Source organism: Myodes glareolus, chromosome 20 (assembly GCF_982192425.1).
Source record: "Myodes glareolus chromosome 20, mMyoGla1.1, whole genome shotgun sequence".
Classification (NCBI taxonomy): domain Eukaryota; kingdom Metazoa; phylum Chordata; class Mammalia; order Rodentia; family Cricetidae; genus Myodes; species Myodes glareolus.
Window position 1 is genome coordinate 15,454,742 of NC_142045.1, and position 18,988 is coordinate 15,473,729.

At 42.2% G+C, this 18,988-nt stretch overlaps 1 protein-coding gene across 3 annotated transcripts; it reads left to right on the top strand.

Annotated features, from left to right (window-relative positions):
• The first annotated feature begins 2,203 nt into the window (after nt 1–2,203).
• Nucleotides 2,204–12,981, top strand: Slitrk3 (SLIT and NTRK like family member 3). Of its 3 annotated transcripts, none has more exons than XM_087899453.1 (2): nt 2,204–2,366; nt 8,219–12,981. In XM_087899453.1, the coding sequence occupies exon 2, from the start codon at nt 8,237–8,239 to the stop codon at nt 11,180–11,182; it is 2,946 nt and encodes a 981-aa protein (XP_087755579.1). In that variant the 5' UTR covers nt 2,204–2,366; nt 8,219–8,236; the 3' UTR covers nt 11,183–12,981. The 3 variants fall into 3 exon arrangements, with proteins under 3 accessions (XP_087755579.1, XP_085538620.2, XP_048280714.3); XM_085682494.2 differs by lacking the exon at nt 2,204–2,366 and adding an exon at nt 2,772–3,476; XM_048424757.3 differs by lacking the exon at nt 2,204–2,366 and adding an exon at nt 2,773–3,361.
• Nucleotides 12,982–18,988: the final 6,007 nt, after the last annotated feature.

Consider the following 18,988-nt stretch of genomic DNA (forward strand, 5'->3'; position numbering starts at 1 on the left):
AGCTAGTTTTATATGGTTTTTGATTGGTCCGAAAATTACTTCTTACATATTGGTTTTTAGGTTCCACTTTTGCTTGCTATTACGTCATCAGTAAAAGGTTTCTAAATTTCTTTTTAGAAGTTGAAGTTCCTACTTTTCACAGTGTGAATGTTTCATTAAGCAACGGTATAGCAACAGATATCTTTGTAGTAAACACTACATGTCACGTCACAGAACAAAGACACACCAAAGGTATTTTACTTTACACATTTTTTTTTAAATCTGGCCTGAAATTGCTTGTACTGGTCGTGTTCATTTTTAATACTAACAACCCATTCTATTAATTCCACCTTGCGTTGCTCCTTAGGAGTAATAATTACATGAGTATACTTGGAGTCCTCCCATCAAAAAAAAAATAATAATAACCATGAAAATCAAATAAAGTAAACGTAGATCCAAGAGTCAAAGAGAGTCAGCAAAGTGAGACATGATGACGTGACGTTCTTTCAGGGTTCTATCCTCCAGCCTAGTGGCAAGAAGCATTTGTGCAATTTCTCACTTGCCTACGTAGAATATGGCAGCCCACGAGTTGCGCAACCACCCAACGGGGCCCCGAAGCATCATCCTACTATTGCAGTTTTGTTTATCTCAAGCCTGGTGCTTTTTTATTATTTATTTATCTATTCTTGAACATGAATAAAGTCTGTTGGCAGCCCTTCCTGGATAACGCCCTTTGAAACTCAATTTGGAAATCTCATTAGGAAAACTTTTATGGCAAATGCTCCTTCCACACCCAAATCTTCACACCCAGAAGACTCACAAAGAAGGCATTATTAAACCAGAAACAACTGATAGAAGTATTTGGATTTTGCCTCATAAAATGGAAAGACTATATTTAAAAAGAACAGCCTTGATGTCACAGTGCTTTGGTCATGTTCTGGGTCATTGTAGATACTTTATTAATAATCTTAAAGGACATTGAGTATTCTGAGGAACAAACTGAAACGCTGTAACTATAACATTCTAAACCCCCACTGTACAGAGTACCTACATCCTTACCATACTGAACCAACTATGCCCATGTGTTCTGGAAAGCTGAACAGAGCCTTCTTTTGGGGCATGACCAATTAATTCTGTTCTCTCATTTTTGCCTATAGGAATATGCCACTAGACAGTGGCGCTGCATACCTATAAAGCAAACGGTCAAAAACCTACAAGGGGTGAAATATCTCCACATCTGTCTCCTAAAAGTTGTCATATATAACTTAAATGAAAGCTCTGCTTCTTTGCAAGAGATAAACTTGAGTTCTTTTGAAAACTTCGGAAATTAGGGTTAAGCTCATTTTACGCTTACGATGATAGGACATACATTGAGGTTTTCACATCTGGGAGGAATACAGGGATGTCTCCCACAGAGCGCCATATACAATTTGGGAGTAGTGGGAATGCTGCCCTTTCTCCAGCACAGTCGCTGATGAAAAGGATCTATTAAAAAAAGAACTGCGTTGGTTTGCACTGCAGATTGGATGGAGGAGCAGCGAGCGACTGCATTAGCAAGACTGCAGTGGGGCCAGTGGTCTTCTGGACCATGGAGCGCTTTCACATGTGTGTCGCCGTCTTCATAACGTCCTCATTTAATTTGTCACGAACTGGTATCTGGCGGCTCGCTCTCAAACCCCACCCCCCTCCAGCCATGCTACTGTTTCATCACCGCCCCTCTCAAACCCCCGCGTTAGCAAGTATGAAGAGACGAGGAAACGTGTGTACTTTCAGACTGCAACCCATGTTGCCTGACCATTGGCGATTTCGGCAAACCACTTGGAATGGCTCCTGGGAGGCATTCAACGATGTCGCCCCCGATACAGTTCAGATGTTCTTAATTTGATCATCTCTCCCGCCCCACCCCCTTCGGTTTGGACTGTAATTTTCCAAACAGCCATCTCTCATTTGCAAAAGTTAAAAATCAATCTACAGATACAGAATGCTGACTTCCTGACAGGATCTCTCTTAGTGGAGCTGGCAAATTGTGACCAATAAATAAAAAGGAGAGAGAGAGAGAGATTGAGAGAGAGAGAGAGAGAGAGAGAGAGAGAGAGAGAGAGAGAGAGAGAATCACTTGCTTCCTAAGCAGGGATTTGCCTGCGATGCGCGGCGAGAGGACTGCGGCGGCTGATTTACACAGTTGGCGCGGAGGAGGGGCCGGGGGTGCGGGGGGACAAGCTGGCTGAGGCTCCAGCGATGGGCTGATCTGGGGGCTCCCGAGCGCCGCTCCCTCGGTGCGCGATTTGGGGGCGGCTGATGGCTTTGCATTCAGGTTCCAGCCCTGCGTTTTCTATATTGCCTCCTATTCCCCGACCTGGCGCTCCCAGTTTAGAGGCAGACGTTTGGTAAGTAACGTGTAATCTGATTTTAGTTATTTCCTAGGCCATCAAAGCGGTACTTTTAAAGCAGGTCAGTCTTAAAAAGATGCGGTCGCCGCCACCGCCGCCGCCGGGAGCGTCTCCTTGGCCTGAAACGCTCGCCCCCCTCCGCTGCCCACCTCCCCTTGTCCTCCGGCTGGAGAAGTGAGGGCGCACGAATGGTGGGCTGTCAGGGGACTCACACTCCGCCAACGGGATCGCATCGCCTTCGTGTTCTGCCTGAGATTTCTCAACGCCAAGTGCAATGTGGTGTGTACAGCCATACTGTTGTATCTGTGTCCTCGCCCCCACCCCCTACCCCGCCACCTGACCAACGCTGGGATCTGAGATCTAGTCGCCCCCTTCCTGCCTCCTTTCTGTCTCTCCCCACCCTGTCTTCTCTCATCTCCACGCCACCCACCCCCACTCCCACCCATCCAAAGGGCAAAGAGCAAAGACACTCGGGAAAGGCAAGGGCTAGCTGCATCTCCTCCAGTAGACCGAGGCCGCAGGCAGGGATTGCTCTGTGAGAGACAATCTTTCAGGGAGACACAGAAAGAGAGAAATCCAGAAAGGAACCCGTGCTCCCGGGCACCGGGGGAGCTGGCCACTGAAGGAAGAGCACCAAGATTTTCGATCAGGCGATCCCGGTCCTGGGACGCTCACACAGCCTGCCTGCCATCTGGGGCAAGGAACAAGAGCTGTGGTCCTGAGCCCTCGGTCTCCAGCATCACCGCGCTAGGTGCGCGCCCTCATCTCCCATCGCTATGCAGCGACCATTTCCCTGTAAATCTCAAAGGTGGACCACTCAAAACGGATTACAAGCGTGATTTGGTAGCCTTTCCGAAAGTTGGTGGCCGGAAGAGGGGAAGATCCTGGGCGACAGAATGACGGATACAATGCAGCCTCGCGGAGAGTTTGCCCCTCCCGCTGGGAAGCCCCTCGGAGCGAACCTCGGAGATCCTGAGCGCTCTGCACCATAGGTACTCGTCGCCATCCGTTCCTACTTTGCCTGATTGAAATCAGGGTGCCTCTTATGTAGGATGTGTGCTGTAGAACGCGTAGACTTTGACCGCTGGACCTTCCATACACTCACAGGTGTTAGGATTTATTATTATTATTATTGTTAATATTATTTTTTTAAAAGAATTGGATCTGATAGATGTAAGGGCATTGGTGAAGGAAGGGCTTGTGGAGACTAATACAACCTCAGACCCCCTTCTTAAGGGGAAAGACATCCTAACTCCAACATATAGGCCAGGTGGCCAAGGGGAGAAACCCTCCCCCCACCCACCCCGTGGAGCGCTGGGTTGTATTTTAAGAGGCAGAAGGAAAACGGATATATATATATATATATATATATATATATATATATATATATATATATGCGTTGTGTGCCTCGCCTGCCGGCAGTAGATTATAAAAGGTTCTATAGAAGCTCATAGCTCTCCAGAAAATGAATGATGCAGCATTTTAATTATTTGTTCCAGGGAGATCGTTTCGCTTCCATATTGGAATATTTAATCTTAGATCTGGAATGAAGGGGGAGCGCTGAGGAGGGGGAGGTGGGAAAGGCAACCGCTGGGTAGAAAGAGCTTCTTGTCTTCTTGTCCTTCTCTGGACAAATAAATGGTGCCGGCGCTCCCAGCAGGACGCAGAAGAAACCAGCTCAAAGGGCCCAGCATCCCCTAACTTTCCGAGCCCTTCGCATTCTTCAGACATGCAACGTTAAAATAAAGGAAAGGGAGCTTGTGGAAGGGCCTTCAGGATGTGGGCAAAGTCCAGCACTATAGTTCCAGAGACCCCTGGGACGCGGCTGCAGAGGCCATTTCCCGTGACTGGGAAGCCCAGGATAGCCTCCTGATTACCCTTTCATTCCACTAGAGCCCAGGGTGCCCCAGGATCCCGGGAACACCTGCTACCTTTGCAGGCTGGGTGACCAAGGTGCTGGGCTGGGGGTGCTGGGGAGGGAGGCAGAAAGGGCCGTGTCCTGAGTACAGCCTTTCTGTCTAAGCTTGTTTCCAGGTGGAGCCCTCTCTGAGAAAAGGGTGGGTCTGGAAAGTGAAGGGTGCAGGATTTTAAAGAGTCTTTTCTGCCTGCTTACTGAGTGTCATCACTGTTTCCAATCTTAGCTACTGTGGGGCAAGGGACAGCAGCACAGATATTTTTCAGGCAAGCTATCATCTAGATCTTGTACTGACTTTTAAGGAACGCTTTGGTGAACTAGATAAAATAGATTTGAGATTGGTAAGAAATTCATACCCATGCTGCTGACCCTCCTCCTCCTCCACCAGCTCTTCTTCTTCTTCTTCTTCTTCTTCTTCTTCTTCTTCTTCTTCTTCTTCTTCTTCTTCTTCCTTTTCTCCTCCTCCTCCTTCTTCCCTTTTTGTAATTTGATTTTGTATGATGACTTAAGGGAAATCCATCTTCTCTCTCACCAACTTTGAGGTCCTGGCAATGGAGTTCTTTTATTTAGTGGTCAGGAAGCCCCCGCCCCTTAGGAATTGGAGACAGGATGGGGGAAGGGGTTCCTGTATTCTAGACAAACAACACACTTCCTGCTTTACAGATCCTCTTGCTGCTTGTTTGACATTCCCCAGATTCACCAGCAAGTTGTGCTTTCGTCTAACCCATAGGGCCTTTGAAAATTCCTTTTAGAGGGAGAGAGCGAACTATTTGCTATCACCTTGTCAAACCTTCATTCAATCATCTCCCATCCTGATACTCATTATTATTGCTTTTGGAGAATACTAGAAAGGAAAGAGAAGTGGAAAGGTAGAAGGAAGAGGAGAGGAGTGAAGTTCAGCAGGAGGAACTAAAAGAGGCGACAACCAATGCCAACAATCTCCCTCCCTTGAGGTATTCCAGAAGACTGTGAATTGTCCCGTTTCTATTCAAGGTTCTTCATCCCCCTACTTGGGGAGGAGAGGAGGTGGGATCGTGAGGAAGGGAAGGAAGGAAAGGAGAGGGAGAGATAGGGAGGAAGGGATGGAGGGATTGAGAGAAAGAAGCTGGGAAGGAATGAAAGAATGAAGAAAGGATGGAAGGAAGGAAAGAAGAAAAAAGAAGGTAGGAAGGAAAAGTAGAAAGTTGGAAGGAAATGCATGACTGTTGGGTTCAAAGGAAATCGAAGGCTTTGAGTAGCAACAAAAAGATTCTGGTGCAAAGGGATCGAAGCACAATGCAGGAGAAAGTCAGTCCAACTATCTGAGGATGGCTGAGCCCTTATTTGGGACACCCAGCCCGAGCGAGTCAGACTGGGCCCTTCCATCTGCGGGCTGTGGATATCTAGCTCCCCATAGCCTCTGAAGGGAGCTCTGTGAAAAGAAAAGCCCGTTCCAAAGAGGGTTTCACTTTGCACAGCCCTTGCACAAGAGATGGGAGCTAGAAAGCAAAGGTCCAGGGGAAGGTACTCCTCTCAACCTCAGCCCTAGGCCCTTCCTCCAAAGGAATGTTTCTCTCAGGTGCTCTCCTCCTCTTTCTCGATTTTGCTTTATTTTTCTGAACATTTATTCTCTTGAATGCTGTACTTCTTTTAGTTCCCCTTCATGCTCTCTTGCGCGCACACGCCTATGCGCGCGCACGTGCACACACACACACACACACACACACACACAAGTATATAGACAGGGCTTGCTCCGACCCAAGGCTAAGCGTGTTCCACTTCTTGAAGCCCATTATTTTCATGACGCGAAATGATGGACGATTTTCAGCACGCATTAAAAATCAAGTAAAAAATACAGCGCCGAACAAGTCCGAATCCTACACTGTGATTGAGCCTGCCCCCACTCCTCTCCCTCCCTCCCCCCCACCCCGCGTGCCCAATGGTGTAGGGTAACCCGGGAGAGCAGCCACGGAGGCGACGGCCCCGCAGCAGAGGAGCTGGAAAGGCTTCTGCAGCTTCATCTCCTCCCTCCTCTATTGAGAGTGCCAAGCGGCAGTCCTGCATCCTAAAGAAGCCCATTGAAGCGCCCATTGCATTCTCTGCACGTCTCAAGCTAGCTTTTTAATTTATTTTTTTTTTAACGGCCTCGTCCCCTCTTCTCTAGCCCCCTAGCTTCAGCAAGACCAGACTGGATAAGAGAGAAACCGTAAACTCAAGCTTTGTTTTGTTGCTGTTCGTTTTTTTTTTTTTTTAAGTTCTTTTCTATAGTCAGTGCTGAGAAACAAAAATTAAAAACAAAAATGCAAACCTCCTGCAAAATAGGTAAGTCAGAGACTCCTACAGCCTGGTTGTCTAAAGCCCAGAGGTGTGAAAACCGAGAAAAAGCATGTTCTAGAAATGATGGGGAGGAATGTAAGTAGATGCTAACATTTTACAAGGAAGCCTAGGGAAGACCAAGTGATACTGCTATGTGCCCTCATCTGCTTTCTCTGTCTCCTTTTCATTTAATTGTTTCTAAAAATTGACTATTACATGCCGGAGGCAGATTCCACTTTGCTTTCTCAAGAGTTTCTCCTTGCAGCTGTGCTCATGATATGCCAGTGGAATGTAAAGATAGAGTCTTCCCACTTTCCCTCTAAATTATCTTCTTGTGTTCCTTGGGTTCCAAGTTAAGGAATATTTCCTTGATATACATATCATAGGTGGGAGAAAACATATGTTAAAGACTTTGATTTCTTTTACTGATTAAAATTAACACTTAAATTCCATTGACATTTCACTGACTTGGGAAGAACAATGTAATAAGAGTGGACTATTTTGATGTATTTATATACACAGTTTCATATGCTGAGGGTACTCAGCAAAGCACGAAAACCTTTGAAGGAGGCACTGTATGTTCCCAGAATAGGCCACCAGATTCATGCCTTCTCATCGGAAAAGTAAACGTCTTTTCTAAAATGTTTTCACAAGCTAGATAATTTATCAGCAAGAATTGAGATTCTCATCCATTATAACCTTTAACTACCTACTTCTTTTCTCGGCAGTTCCTGTCCCCTTACAGCTTTTTATGGTTTCTCAGTTGATTCCCCAAAGCACAGACTCACTCCAAACTAAGCTCTTGCAAGTGTTTTGCTTCAGACACTCCCAGGCTTAGCCCCCTTTAGCTGTCACTATCTTTAGCTCTGACAATTGCATGGGCCTAATTCTTCAGAGATCTCATCACTCCTAATGCTTTCAACAGCCAAATGAAAAGATATGTAGAAATTATTTATTTCAGTAAAGGTTACTTATATTCTCTGTGCTTGGGCAAAAAGGGTTAGGGTTTGAGTATGGAACTGAGCACACAAGGTAATTAAGTAACTTTTCATGGTTCCTTAAAAGAAACCTTAAGTTTTTCATTATAATCTTACACATCTCAGCATCTGATATTGGACAATAGGCTCGCCTTTTTTTTCATACTCTAATATCTTTGGGTTATAACATGCTTTTTTTTAATATTGCATTGTACGATTTGAAGAACACCCCCTTTTCCTATGACTTCCCACAAGATTTTTAAATGACAAATCTGAGTTTACAGAGGAAAGTAAGTAAAATGACTAAGCCATTGCCTTTATGGCTGATTCTGCCTATGCCAAGGCCGAGTCAGGCTTCCGATTGTGCTGTTTTTATAAGAGGAAGTCAGTGCAAGCTGCTTTTGCTCTTGTCACATAACACTTACTGAACAGGGCTTGGTTCGGGAAAATGTCACTGTACGTTACAATATGTCAGTCTCTTTAACTGCAAATACAGGGAACATCTTAAACAATAAGCATGTTGCTGCCTCATTCGGAACATCAATTCAAAACCTGCTGAGGTTTTCAACCCCCCCCCCCTTTTAAATAAATAACCCAGTTGTTGGAGTCCATTCAGGTAGTACAAAAAAAGCTAAAATTCTGCATCCTTATTTCTGTTGCAGATTTGTAATCAGCCACGAATGATGAAGCCGTCCATAGCTGAGAAGCTTCACAGAGGGAGGATGTTGTGGATAATTCTTCTAAGCACAATCGCTCTAGGATGGACTACTCCAATCCCCCTGATTGAGGACTCAGAGGAAATAGATGAGCCCTGTTTTGATCCATGCTACTGCGAAGTTAAAGAAAGCCTCTTCCACATACATTGTGACAGCAAAGGATTTACAAACATTAGTCAGATTACTGAGTTCTGGTCAAGACCCTTTAAACTGTATCTTCAGAGGAATTCCATGCGAAAACTGTACACCAATAGTTTCCTTCATTTAAATAATGCTGTGTCCATTAACCTTGGGAACAACGCATTGCAGGACATTCAAACTGGCGCTTTTAATGGTCTTAAGATTTTAAAGAGACTATATCTTCATGAGAACAAGCTAGATGTCTTCAGAAATGACACCTTCCTTGGCTTAGAAAGCCTGGAATACCTGCAGGCAGATTACAATGTCATTAAACGTATAGAGAGTGGAGCATTTCGGAACCTAAGTAAATTGAGGGTTCTTATCTTAAATGATAATCTCATTCCTGTACTTCCAACCAATTTATTTAAGGCTGTCTCCTTAACCCATCTGGATTTACGTGGAAACAGGTTAAAGGTCCTCTTCTACCGTGGCATGCTAGATCACATTGGCAGAAGCCTGATGGAACTCCAGCTGGAAGAGAACCCTTGGAACTGCACCTGTGAGATCGTACAGCTGAAGAGCTGGCTGGAGCGGATCCCATACACCGCCCTGGTGGGGGACATCACCTGTGAGACGCCTTTCCATTTCCACGGGAAGGATCTCCGAGAAATCAAGAAGACAGAACTCTGTCCATTGTTGTCCGATTCCGAGGTGGAGGCCAGTCTAGGGATTCCCCACTTATCATCAAGCAAAGAGAATGCCTGGCCAACGAAACCTTCTTCAATGTTGTCCTCTGTTCATTTTACAGCTTCATCTGTTGAATATAAGTCCTCCAACAAGCAGCCTAAACCCACCAAACAGCCCCGAACACCCAGACCACCATCTACATCCCAGGCTTTATACCCTGGTCCAAATCAACCTCCCATTGCCCCCTATCAGACCAGACCACCTATTCCCATTATATGTCCTACTGGGTGTACATGTAATTTACATATTAATGACCTTGGCTTGACTGTCAACTGCAAAGAACGAGGATTTAACAATATCTCAGAGCTGCTTCCAAGGCCCTTGAACGCTAAGAAGCTCTACCTGAGCAGCAATCTAATTCAGAAGATATATCGCTCTGATTTTTGGAATTTTTCTTCTTTGGATCTCTTGCACCTGGGAAACAACCGTATTTCCTATGTCCAGGATGGGGCTTTCATCAACCTGCCCAACCTGAAGAGTCTCTTTCTCAATGGCAACGACATAGAGAAGCTGACACCAGGTATGTTCCGAGGTCTACAGAGCTTGCATTACTTGTACTTTGAATTCAACGTCATCCGGGAAATCCAACCTGCAGCCTTCAGCCTCATGCCCAACTTGAAGCTGCTATTTCTCAACAATAACTTGCTTAGGACCCTGCCAACCGATGCCTTTGCAGGTACATCCCTAGCACGGCTCAACTTGAGGAAGAACTACTTCCTCTATCTGCCAGTAGCTGGCGTCCTTGAACACTTGAATGCCATTGTGCAGATAGATCTCAATGAGAATCCTTGGGACTGCACTTGTGACCTGGTCCCCTTTAAACAGTGGATCGAAACCATCAGCTCAGTCAGCGTGGTAGGTGATGTACTCTGTAGGACCCCCGAGAACCTCACCCACCGTGACGTGCGTACTATTGAGCTGGAAGTTTTATGCCCAGAGATGCTGCATATTGCACCGCCTGGACCATCCCCACCGCAGCCCGGAGATTACCACCCTAATGGAGCACCAACACGTTCATCACCGTATGAGTTCTCTCCTCCCGGGGGCCCTGTACCACTTTCTGTGTTGATTCTCAGCCTGCTGGTTCTATTTTTCTCAGCGGTCTTTGTTGCTGCAGGCCTCTTTGCTTATGTGCTCCGTCGCCGTAGGAAGAAGCTGCCTTTTAGAAGCAAGCGGCAGGAAGGTGTGGACCTTACAGGAATCCAGATGCAATGTCACCGACTGTTCGAGGACACTGGGGGCAGTGGCGGTGGGAATGGAGGTGGAGGTCGACCAACTCTGTCCTCTCCAGAGAAAGCCCCTCCCGTGGGTCATGTGTATGAGTACATCCCCCACCCAGTTACCCAGATGTGCAACAACCCCATCTACAAGCCTCGAGAGGAGGAAGAAGTGGCTGCCTCGGCAACCCAGGAAACAGGAGCTGCAGAACGTGGATGTCCTGGGACGACGCAGCCTCCAGGAATGGGTGAGGTGCTCTTAGGAAGTGAGCAGTTTGCGGAAACACCCAAGGAGAACCACAACAACTACCGGACCTTGCTGGAAAAGGAGAAGGAGTGGGCCCTGGCGGTCTCCAACTCCCAACTCAACACCATAGTGACGGTGAACCATCACCACCCTCATCCTCACCACTCGGCAGTCGGTGGGGTCTCAGGGGTAGGTGGAGGGACTGGGGGAGACTTGGCTGGGTTCCGCCACCACGAGAAGAATGGTGGGGTGGTGCTGTTTCCCCCTGGGGGCGGTTGTGTGGGTGGCAGTCTGTTACTAGACCGTGAGAGGCCACAGCCTGCTCCGTGCACAGTGGGATTTGTGGACTGTCTCTATGGCACAGTGCCCAAATTAAAGGAACTACATGTCCACCCCCCTGGCATGCAATATCCAGACTTACAGCAGGACGCCAGGCTCAAAGAAACCCTTCTCTTCTCGGCTGGAAAGGGCTTCACAGACCACCAAACCCCCAAAAGTGATTACCTCGATTTAAGGGCCAAACTTCAAACTAAGCCGGATTACCTCGAAGTTCTGGAGAAGACAGCATACAGATTCTAACAGAGAGAAGAGAATAAAAGGGTGGCTTCGTCTTGATTTTCAAGAGAAAAGGAAAATAAAAAGAAATATATCCCCGGCTCCCATTATACTTGTCCCGGTAACTCCACCTCACAGTTCCCGCCTGCCCAGGACAGAACTGAAACGCATGATAACTAGAGAATACAGAAGTGGGCTCTCCCCTCTCAGATGTGATTTTGAGGAAGGGCCATACTCAGATCATTAATCAATGAAGTGCCTTCGCAGACTTTTGCCAGCAAATGTTATCATTATTTTTTATACTGAAACTCGAGACTTTGACTGTGCCATGTGTGAGGTATATCGGGGATCGTTGTATTGATCCTAATTGAGTAAAATTCAATGTGTCCTTTTATTTTCAGTAACTTTTCTTCCCTTTAGTTGCAGTTTTGTTTGAAAGGGAGGGGGGAGGTTGACATTTATGGCTGTCTCTCCTTTTTCCCATCGTGGCACAGATTCTGTACATGTATTAACAATGCAGTTTGCTGCATGCTTCAAAACTGCAGGATGGGGAGGGAGGGGCGGGTCTTGCTCGAATGTTCTCACACTGTCGTCTCTCACACACTGACTCATATGCACACAGAAAACCTCTACATACACTTAGGTCCCTCAGTCTGCACTGGGTGCAGCACGTGCACGTGCACACACACACACACACACACACACACACACACACACACACACACACCTCCCATACGACTTGATCTGCTTAGTTCGGGTTTGATCCATCTTTTCCTCGCCATAGGTCCACATGCCCTTCCTTCCTAGTGTACAGTTCACAGCATCTCTCCTACCACCCTGGGAAGAGTCACATTCGAGGCTGGATCCTACTGAAGTGAAGGCTTGTTGGTTTAACAGCTGGAGACACACCTAGGGATGAGCACCCTCCTTGTGACCTTTCATCCTGATGCCAAGATTTTTTGAGAACATCTGCACTTTCTTATATATATATATATATGATATTAAAAAAATAAAAAAGCAACTGGGTATATATCACTAACAGCTTTGTAGGAAGCACTTTTAATGTTTTCTCTCTCACACACAAAGATTCAAAAGAAATGTGCATATATTTATTCTGTAATTTCAGTGATTATAAATTGTAAAGGTAATGTTTAATCATTGTATAGTGATTATGCGTCTGGTATAGCTTTCCTAATAAAAAGTTTTTGAAAAACATAATACATTATATATAGAAGATACAAAGCTTGAATTTAAACTTCAGCTATGCCATGCCTTTCGTACTCCCGTTTAAAAAATATTTATTTTACTTGATATACAGAAAGCTAATTGATTAACAAGTTTGATGCACTGTGATATTGACCAATCTTATTATAGATTATTCATATCCCATATCAGGATTAAATTGGAGCTTGGATATGCTAATTTATAGTTCATTTTTTCCTGGGTTATACATTTCAAATTCAGTTTCCCAGGGAGGCACTGTTCCATAGGTGGGGTGTGACTGGGAGGAAACAAAGGGGCTGCAGTGAAGAGATGCAAGGTTATTCTGGGTAAGATCACTGAGCGTCCTTGTGTTTCGAGATGGGAGATGGCACGAAGGAACAGAGAAACGAAATAGCTCTCCTTTAAATAACAACGAGCCTTGAAATTAGATCCGTCAGCAGCTTAGGTAGCACCACACTTTCCACGCACAGGCACGGTCCCAGAAAAGCCGAGGATAAATGGAACTATATCTGTTCATCTGCGAAAGTTGTCATTTTTATGTTTGGACACTGCTTTCCCAATCTCTCCACAGCAAATAAACCCAGAAATGCTTGAACTAAGGCGTATGATACTGATTAAGTTTTCTTTTTCTGTATGGAATTAAAAAATGTTTCAAAGTTAACTTGAAGATACTTTTAAGTTATGATCCATTTATACGTGAGCAAAACCAAAGAAAATTGAAATTTAGGACGCAAGACAGGAGTAGAGGCACTTACCCAGGCTTCCCAGTAGAGGGCAGTAGAGCTCCAGCGATATCCAGACGCACCCACTACCGAGTTGTAAAGAGAAGCTACAGTTCCTTCAAGCTGCCCTTAGAAATGATCATTACATGCTGAATGTAATTCACCACGAGTCGCGGAGGCCTTACATTACATCATTTCCCGCCCCCACAAAAGGATAAAACCACAAGTTTCTAAAGCTTTGTGGTATAAACATTAAGACATTGTATTAAATAATGGGGAAAAGTGAATGTCTAGAACATGTTTATATAATCATTGAAACTACATGTAGAGGTACATACAGATAAAATACACAAGTACATAAAAATTTAAAAAACGCACTTTTCAGGGCTTCTTTGCATTTGATATAATGGCATCTGTAACTTCTGTCCTCGGCTCTTCAGTCTATTTGGGAGTTCTTTCAGAAAGTCCATAAAAACTAATCACTTTCTCTTTAAGTAAAATATCTAAATGAAGCTCTCCTTCCTCGGGGGAGTTGGGTCCCTTATAAAAGAGATGGCATTGTGTCAATCTGTCCTACAGGCTACCTTCGCTGGATATCTCACCTTCCATCATCTCTCCGATCATCTTTCTCTATTTACAGTGTTCGCTGTTTTTGTTTGTTTGTTTGTTTGTTTTCCTTTTTTTGGAATAAAATGACAATACTGTTCTTACAGGCTTCACAACAGGATTTGGGGAATATCTACAGTGACTATTAACACTGTCGTAAACTACAGTTACTGTTAACCTGCTGGTTCTTCATAATCAATCATTTGTTGAGCGAAATTGAGAGCAAAAGTACCTAGATCCTACAAAAACTAATAACATCTTCCTACAATGCCATGCATTCACGCAACACAGTATATTAAATACATCAGGTTAAATGTTACCCTAAGGACCCTGGTGCTTTTGACATTTGGAAAACAAGTCTCCGTAAACCTTACTAAATGAAAATATAACTTGATAAATGTAGTATTTGTATTTAATTTATTAAATATTTAAATAGGACTATCTTATCTTAAATTTCAACCTTGAATGAAGAAAAAATTTGTTATATAGTGAGAACAAATTTATGTAAGAATGAAATTTTATATGTAAGAGGACAATAATTTGCTTTCATGGAGTTTTCTATGCCCCGAGTCAGCCACTTATTTTAATTTTTGCATTAAAACTAAGATAAACTACATCAAACTAACTAACTTTGCAACAGTAGACATTATTTTCATTAAATTCCCTGGATATTAGTATGAGGATGGATTAGAAACTGTTTTGCATTTCTTATTGGAGAAAATTGCTTATTTTTCTTTTGCTAAATAGATGACAAATTCCCATCAAAGCAATGGTCTACTAGAGAGATCAACCAAGATCTGACAGATTTTTGCTTTTATTCATTACTATTTTATCAGTAAATACAGTCACAGTGCTTGGAAATTGCAAATGCCTTGTGATATCCCTTCAACTCTGACATGATTAGTGCACAGTGGCAGCAGATGAGCAGTTAAATTCAGAAAAGTTTCCAAATGTTATATATCAGTATACAGTATTATTTATGTAGATGTTTTATATTTTGACTGGAAAGATATTATTTCATGAAATTGCAAAATTATTTAAAAATAGGGTGATGAATATGATATTTTAAATAAAAGTTCAGAAAAAATTAACAAAGAAAGTTTAATGACTGATTTGGAAACTTCCGTTTTGTTTTTTTTTTGCTTGAAAATTTTAGTTGTAAAGCTTTATCATCTCATGAGAACTTGCTGTGTCTAGAGTTCTGAAAGCTCTTATGCTGCTGCAGGAGGGTGCTCCTCAACAATCCTAACATGGCGTTAGCCTCATTCACGGTTCAGCCAGTATTTGCACTGATCTACCCTTTGCCAACTTCATTGTCCAAGGAAATAATGTGAACAAGTTTCGTGCTTCTCTGAAATGACCCTGACGATCAAGGACTTGTGGGGAGATGATGACATAAGGGGCTTTACAACTCAAGTGATTGAACACACGCATTTGTAACTGACTCAGCTCAAATCCCTCAACTATGAAACATCAGGTGAACAGTACATACCTTTATATTCATTGCATACATGTTCTTTCTAATGTATTTACAGACCTTTAAAAGTAATCAGAGCAATAACACATGTAAATTGGGAAATATGTGTACAGATACATTGTGCTATTACACATGTATGCACAATGTATACACATGTATATGGCTTATAAAGCAGAATTATATGCAAATCATGCGTTTTCCTACATGTGTAATGACTTCAGTTTTCTGCACTTATTTTTGTTGCTTTCCTCTAGACACCATCCAGATAAAACTGGATGAAATGACAAGTTTTCACTTTGGGTATTTCTACATGTAAAAAGTAAAACTGTAATCAAGATTTTTTTTTATTTAAAATTTTTTTTAACCTACCATTTTGTTCCCGTTCATTTTTTGAATCACAAAGGAAAAAAATCTCAGTTAAAATGGTTATTTAACTAAAAATTCACAGCAAGGTAACTTATTTCTCATCTGAAGGTGACATAAGTCTAGTGTAAACACATGATGCTAATTTCATTTGCCTGCCTAGAACAAATTTTGCAGGTGAAAACAATTGTAGCCACCCTTTTAATTGGACTTGCTCATTGTGAAGTATCTAGAGAGAAAGCAAGTCTGAATGGTTGACGTTGTAACTCAAAAGAATGGAAAGACCGTTTATAACATCCATATAGCTTACTCTTTACTATTCCTCAAGTGTTTAATAACACATGCAAACAAAGGCAGGGGCGGGCAGTTCCATGATGCTCCTCCATCTGCATCAGAGTTTTTACATCAAAAATGGATGTGAATAAAGGCTGTCCCGGCGCCAAGGTGAATACCTCAGCCCATTTGTCATGGCTGATAACATTGGCTTCGGAGAATAACATGCATATTTTTGAGAAACCATATTTCCTATCTATCACATATAGCTATTCAAGCAGCTTTAAAGTTTTAATAGAAAATAATGCGTATAATAGACTTCATAGATATATGGCCACATTCTAAGAGTTTATGATATGACCTAACTCTTATCGTTAAAGAATATAAAACAATAAACATTTCAGAAAGAAGATTTCTCTCACCGCCACTTGGTTATACAAAGGGCCAACCTGCTTAAATTGACTTTTTAAATATATCTTGTTCAGTTATTTTCAGAAAATTACCTAATTGGGTTTGCAATGCACACGGTATCAAAACAAAGTAAGTTCCATCAGAAAGGATATGCTGGTGACCACATTCAATCTTTAACCCTTTGTTTCAATTTATTTGTAATGTTTTCTAATTTTGTTTGTAGATTTGACTCTTTGGTTTCTCTAGTAATATCTTACTTAAATGCTTAAGCTCTTTTCTAAACTCATTAGATAGTCCAGGCAGGACTTAATCTCACAACAATTCTCCTGTCTCAGCCTCTGGAGTGCTGGGATTAGAGATATGAGCAATCACAAAAGTCAATTCCTTATGTGTGGTAGATTAAGCCATGTTTTTGCTTTTGTACATACATGTGTATGGGGGAAAATAGCGTGATGGCTGTAAATAGCTTAAATATCAGAATTAAGCTTCCCTTACTAAAGGTTGTCAAATCTAGCTTCTAAAAATATATTTGAAATAAAAGTATCATCCAACTCTGGACAGAAGGGAAGAGAGCTTTTTCTTCAGCCTTTCCCTTCCAATATTCCTGATTGCTCTGCACTGTGTGAGGCTCTGAGTCAGTGCTCCGGTTTCCTAGCACCAAAGATCTCTTCCGTGAGCTCAGGGAGAGCTGAGGTGAAATCAGGGGTTGATGAGAGCCCTCAGCCTAGTGGCTGAACATCTGGGCCATTTGTCCTGTCTCTGAACTAAGACCATAATTCAGCTTGTTCTCCTTATGGAGAAGCCATTTACATATGGTGAGAAGTTGAAACCTATAATATAGTGAAATGCTCAGCAGGTAAAAGAGAATCAGCAAAATCTTGAAACACGGCGTCAAGAGCTGAAGTCTCGGACCTTGTTTTCCATTCTCCAAAACACCCATCACCTTTGTCACAGCCTCCAGACTATTGGCTTAACTAAACTACTAATGGTACCATTAAATTTAAGTCCAATCATTTCTTTTTATGACATTTCTTTGCCAACTTCTCATTATTGAAAGTGATGTTCTCCAGACATCACAGTGCCATGTGGAACTCTCTCTCTTTAAGTCAAAATTCTGATGAAATGATTCAACTGGTTTTTGAGATTCAGTATTTTAAAAATATAAAAAAGAAAATAGTCTCTCCATTACCATGTTGAATTCTATCATTTTTTTTTAAAGAAACGAACCTTTATTTTGGCTTACAGTTCCAAAGTAGAAGGAGGGAAGGAAGCAGCAGACAGAATTCGGATGCAATGATTCAAATTCTTTTTGATATGAGATATTTAAAAAGATAGTCTTGTCAATCATGTTACTTAATAACATAATCTGTAATGGAACGGTGTTTGGATTAACCACCATATGATCTACAGAAATAGAGTACTTTATATGTGTTATAGCTATTGTTTTGCTTTTGGGGGTTTTGTTTGTTTGTTTGTTTGTTTTCTATGTGTGTTCTTTGTTGGTTTGGGGTCCAAAATTGAATTCTGAGTTCCTATTTCTAAAAGAAAGCTCCTTTGAAGTAGGCATAGACTATGTTAATTTGGTCCACATCCATCAGTACATGGAAAAATCAAGCTCATGAATCTTTCCTTTTATCTTCACAAGGGCCATAGCAACACAAAGGCTCATGGAACCAGAGGGGAAATGAAAATGTCATTCTCTCACAAGCACTTTATCTAGATTTGGGGACTAAGTTTGAGCTAGGTTTTTGCATTAACCACGTGAGACCCTAACTTTGGAGTGATTTAAATCCACAGGAGGTTACTATGTATTTTTACTTGTTTCTAAGCCACTCCAATAACCATCTGTTAATATATTCACTGACTGACATGCAAATCAAATTGAAGAGCAGCTAAACTAACTGTAATTAAAAATAATTTCTGATGTAAAAATATCACTGGAGAAACACACAATAATGGAGATAACATAATTTAGCTTAGTTTATGGTCTAAATACTTAAAATTAATTGTGTTTTTTTTCACATTTTTATACATTCAACAGTTTTGTTGTTTGGTAATTTCACATATGTATGTAATCTATTTAATCACATCTATCCACCATTTCTCGCCTATACTTTCTTCTGAATCCCCCAAATTCAAATGCCTTCTCAACTTCTTGTCTTCTTCTTTTTAGAAAATAACCCAATGTATCCAATTAGCACTGCCTTTAAAAGCAAAAGATTTGGTAGTTTTTCCTGTATCAACTTTGTTTATTTTGAGGTCAGTTTAATACAGCTTTTTCTTGAACACCATGTACCAGTTCATTTAAGAAACATGGCCTAATTACTAACATCTATTCAGAAAGGCATTATTGTTTGAATGTCTGCAGTTTACCACACAATATATTTGGAAGTTATGAGGACTATTCCAAATAATAGTTGCAAATATTTGAAGAGATTATTTTAAATAGTGGATATCAGGAATGTAAGATTTATTCAATGTAGTCACACAGACAAGAGGTACACTAATATCCCACAAAGCCCTCAAGAATGACTTTGGGGTCCTGAAATGAGATGAAAGTGTAAACAGAGAGCCAAGGATTTGCACATCCAGTGAAAAGTTTTTATCAGCTATAGTCTTTGGTTTGTATTTTTATTTGTATTTAGAATTCTAACAAGGTAGCATTGTTTCTTGACTTGAACCATAATTCTTCTGTCCATCAACGAGGACTTTTCATGTGTCTTTCTGTAAATGAAGTCATACAGATTATAACTT

Excerpts from the sequence above, each read along its gene's own strand:
- Slitrk3 (XM_087899453.1), top strand. The coding sequence starts at position 8,237 with ATGATGAAGCCGTCCATAGCTGAGAAGCTTCACAGAGGGAGGATGTTG.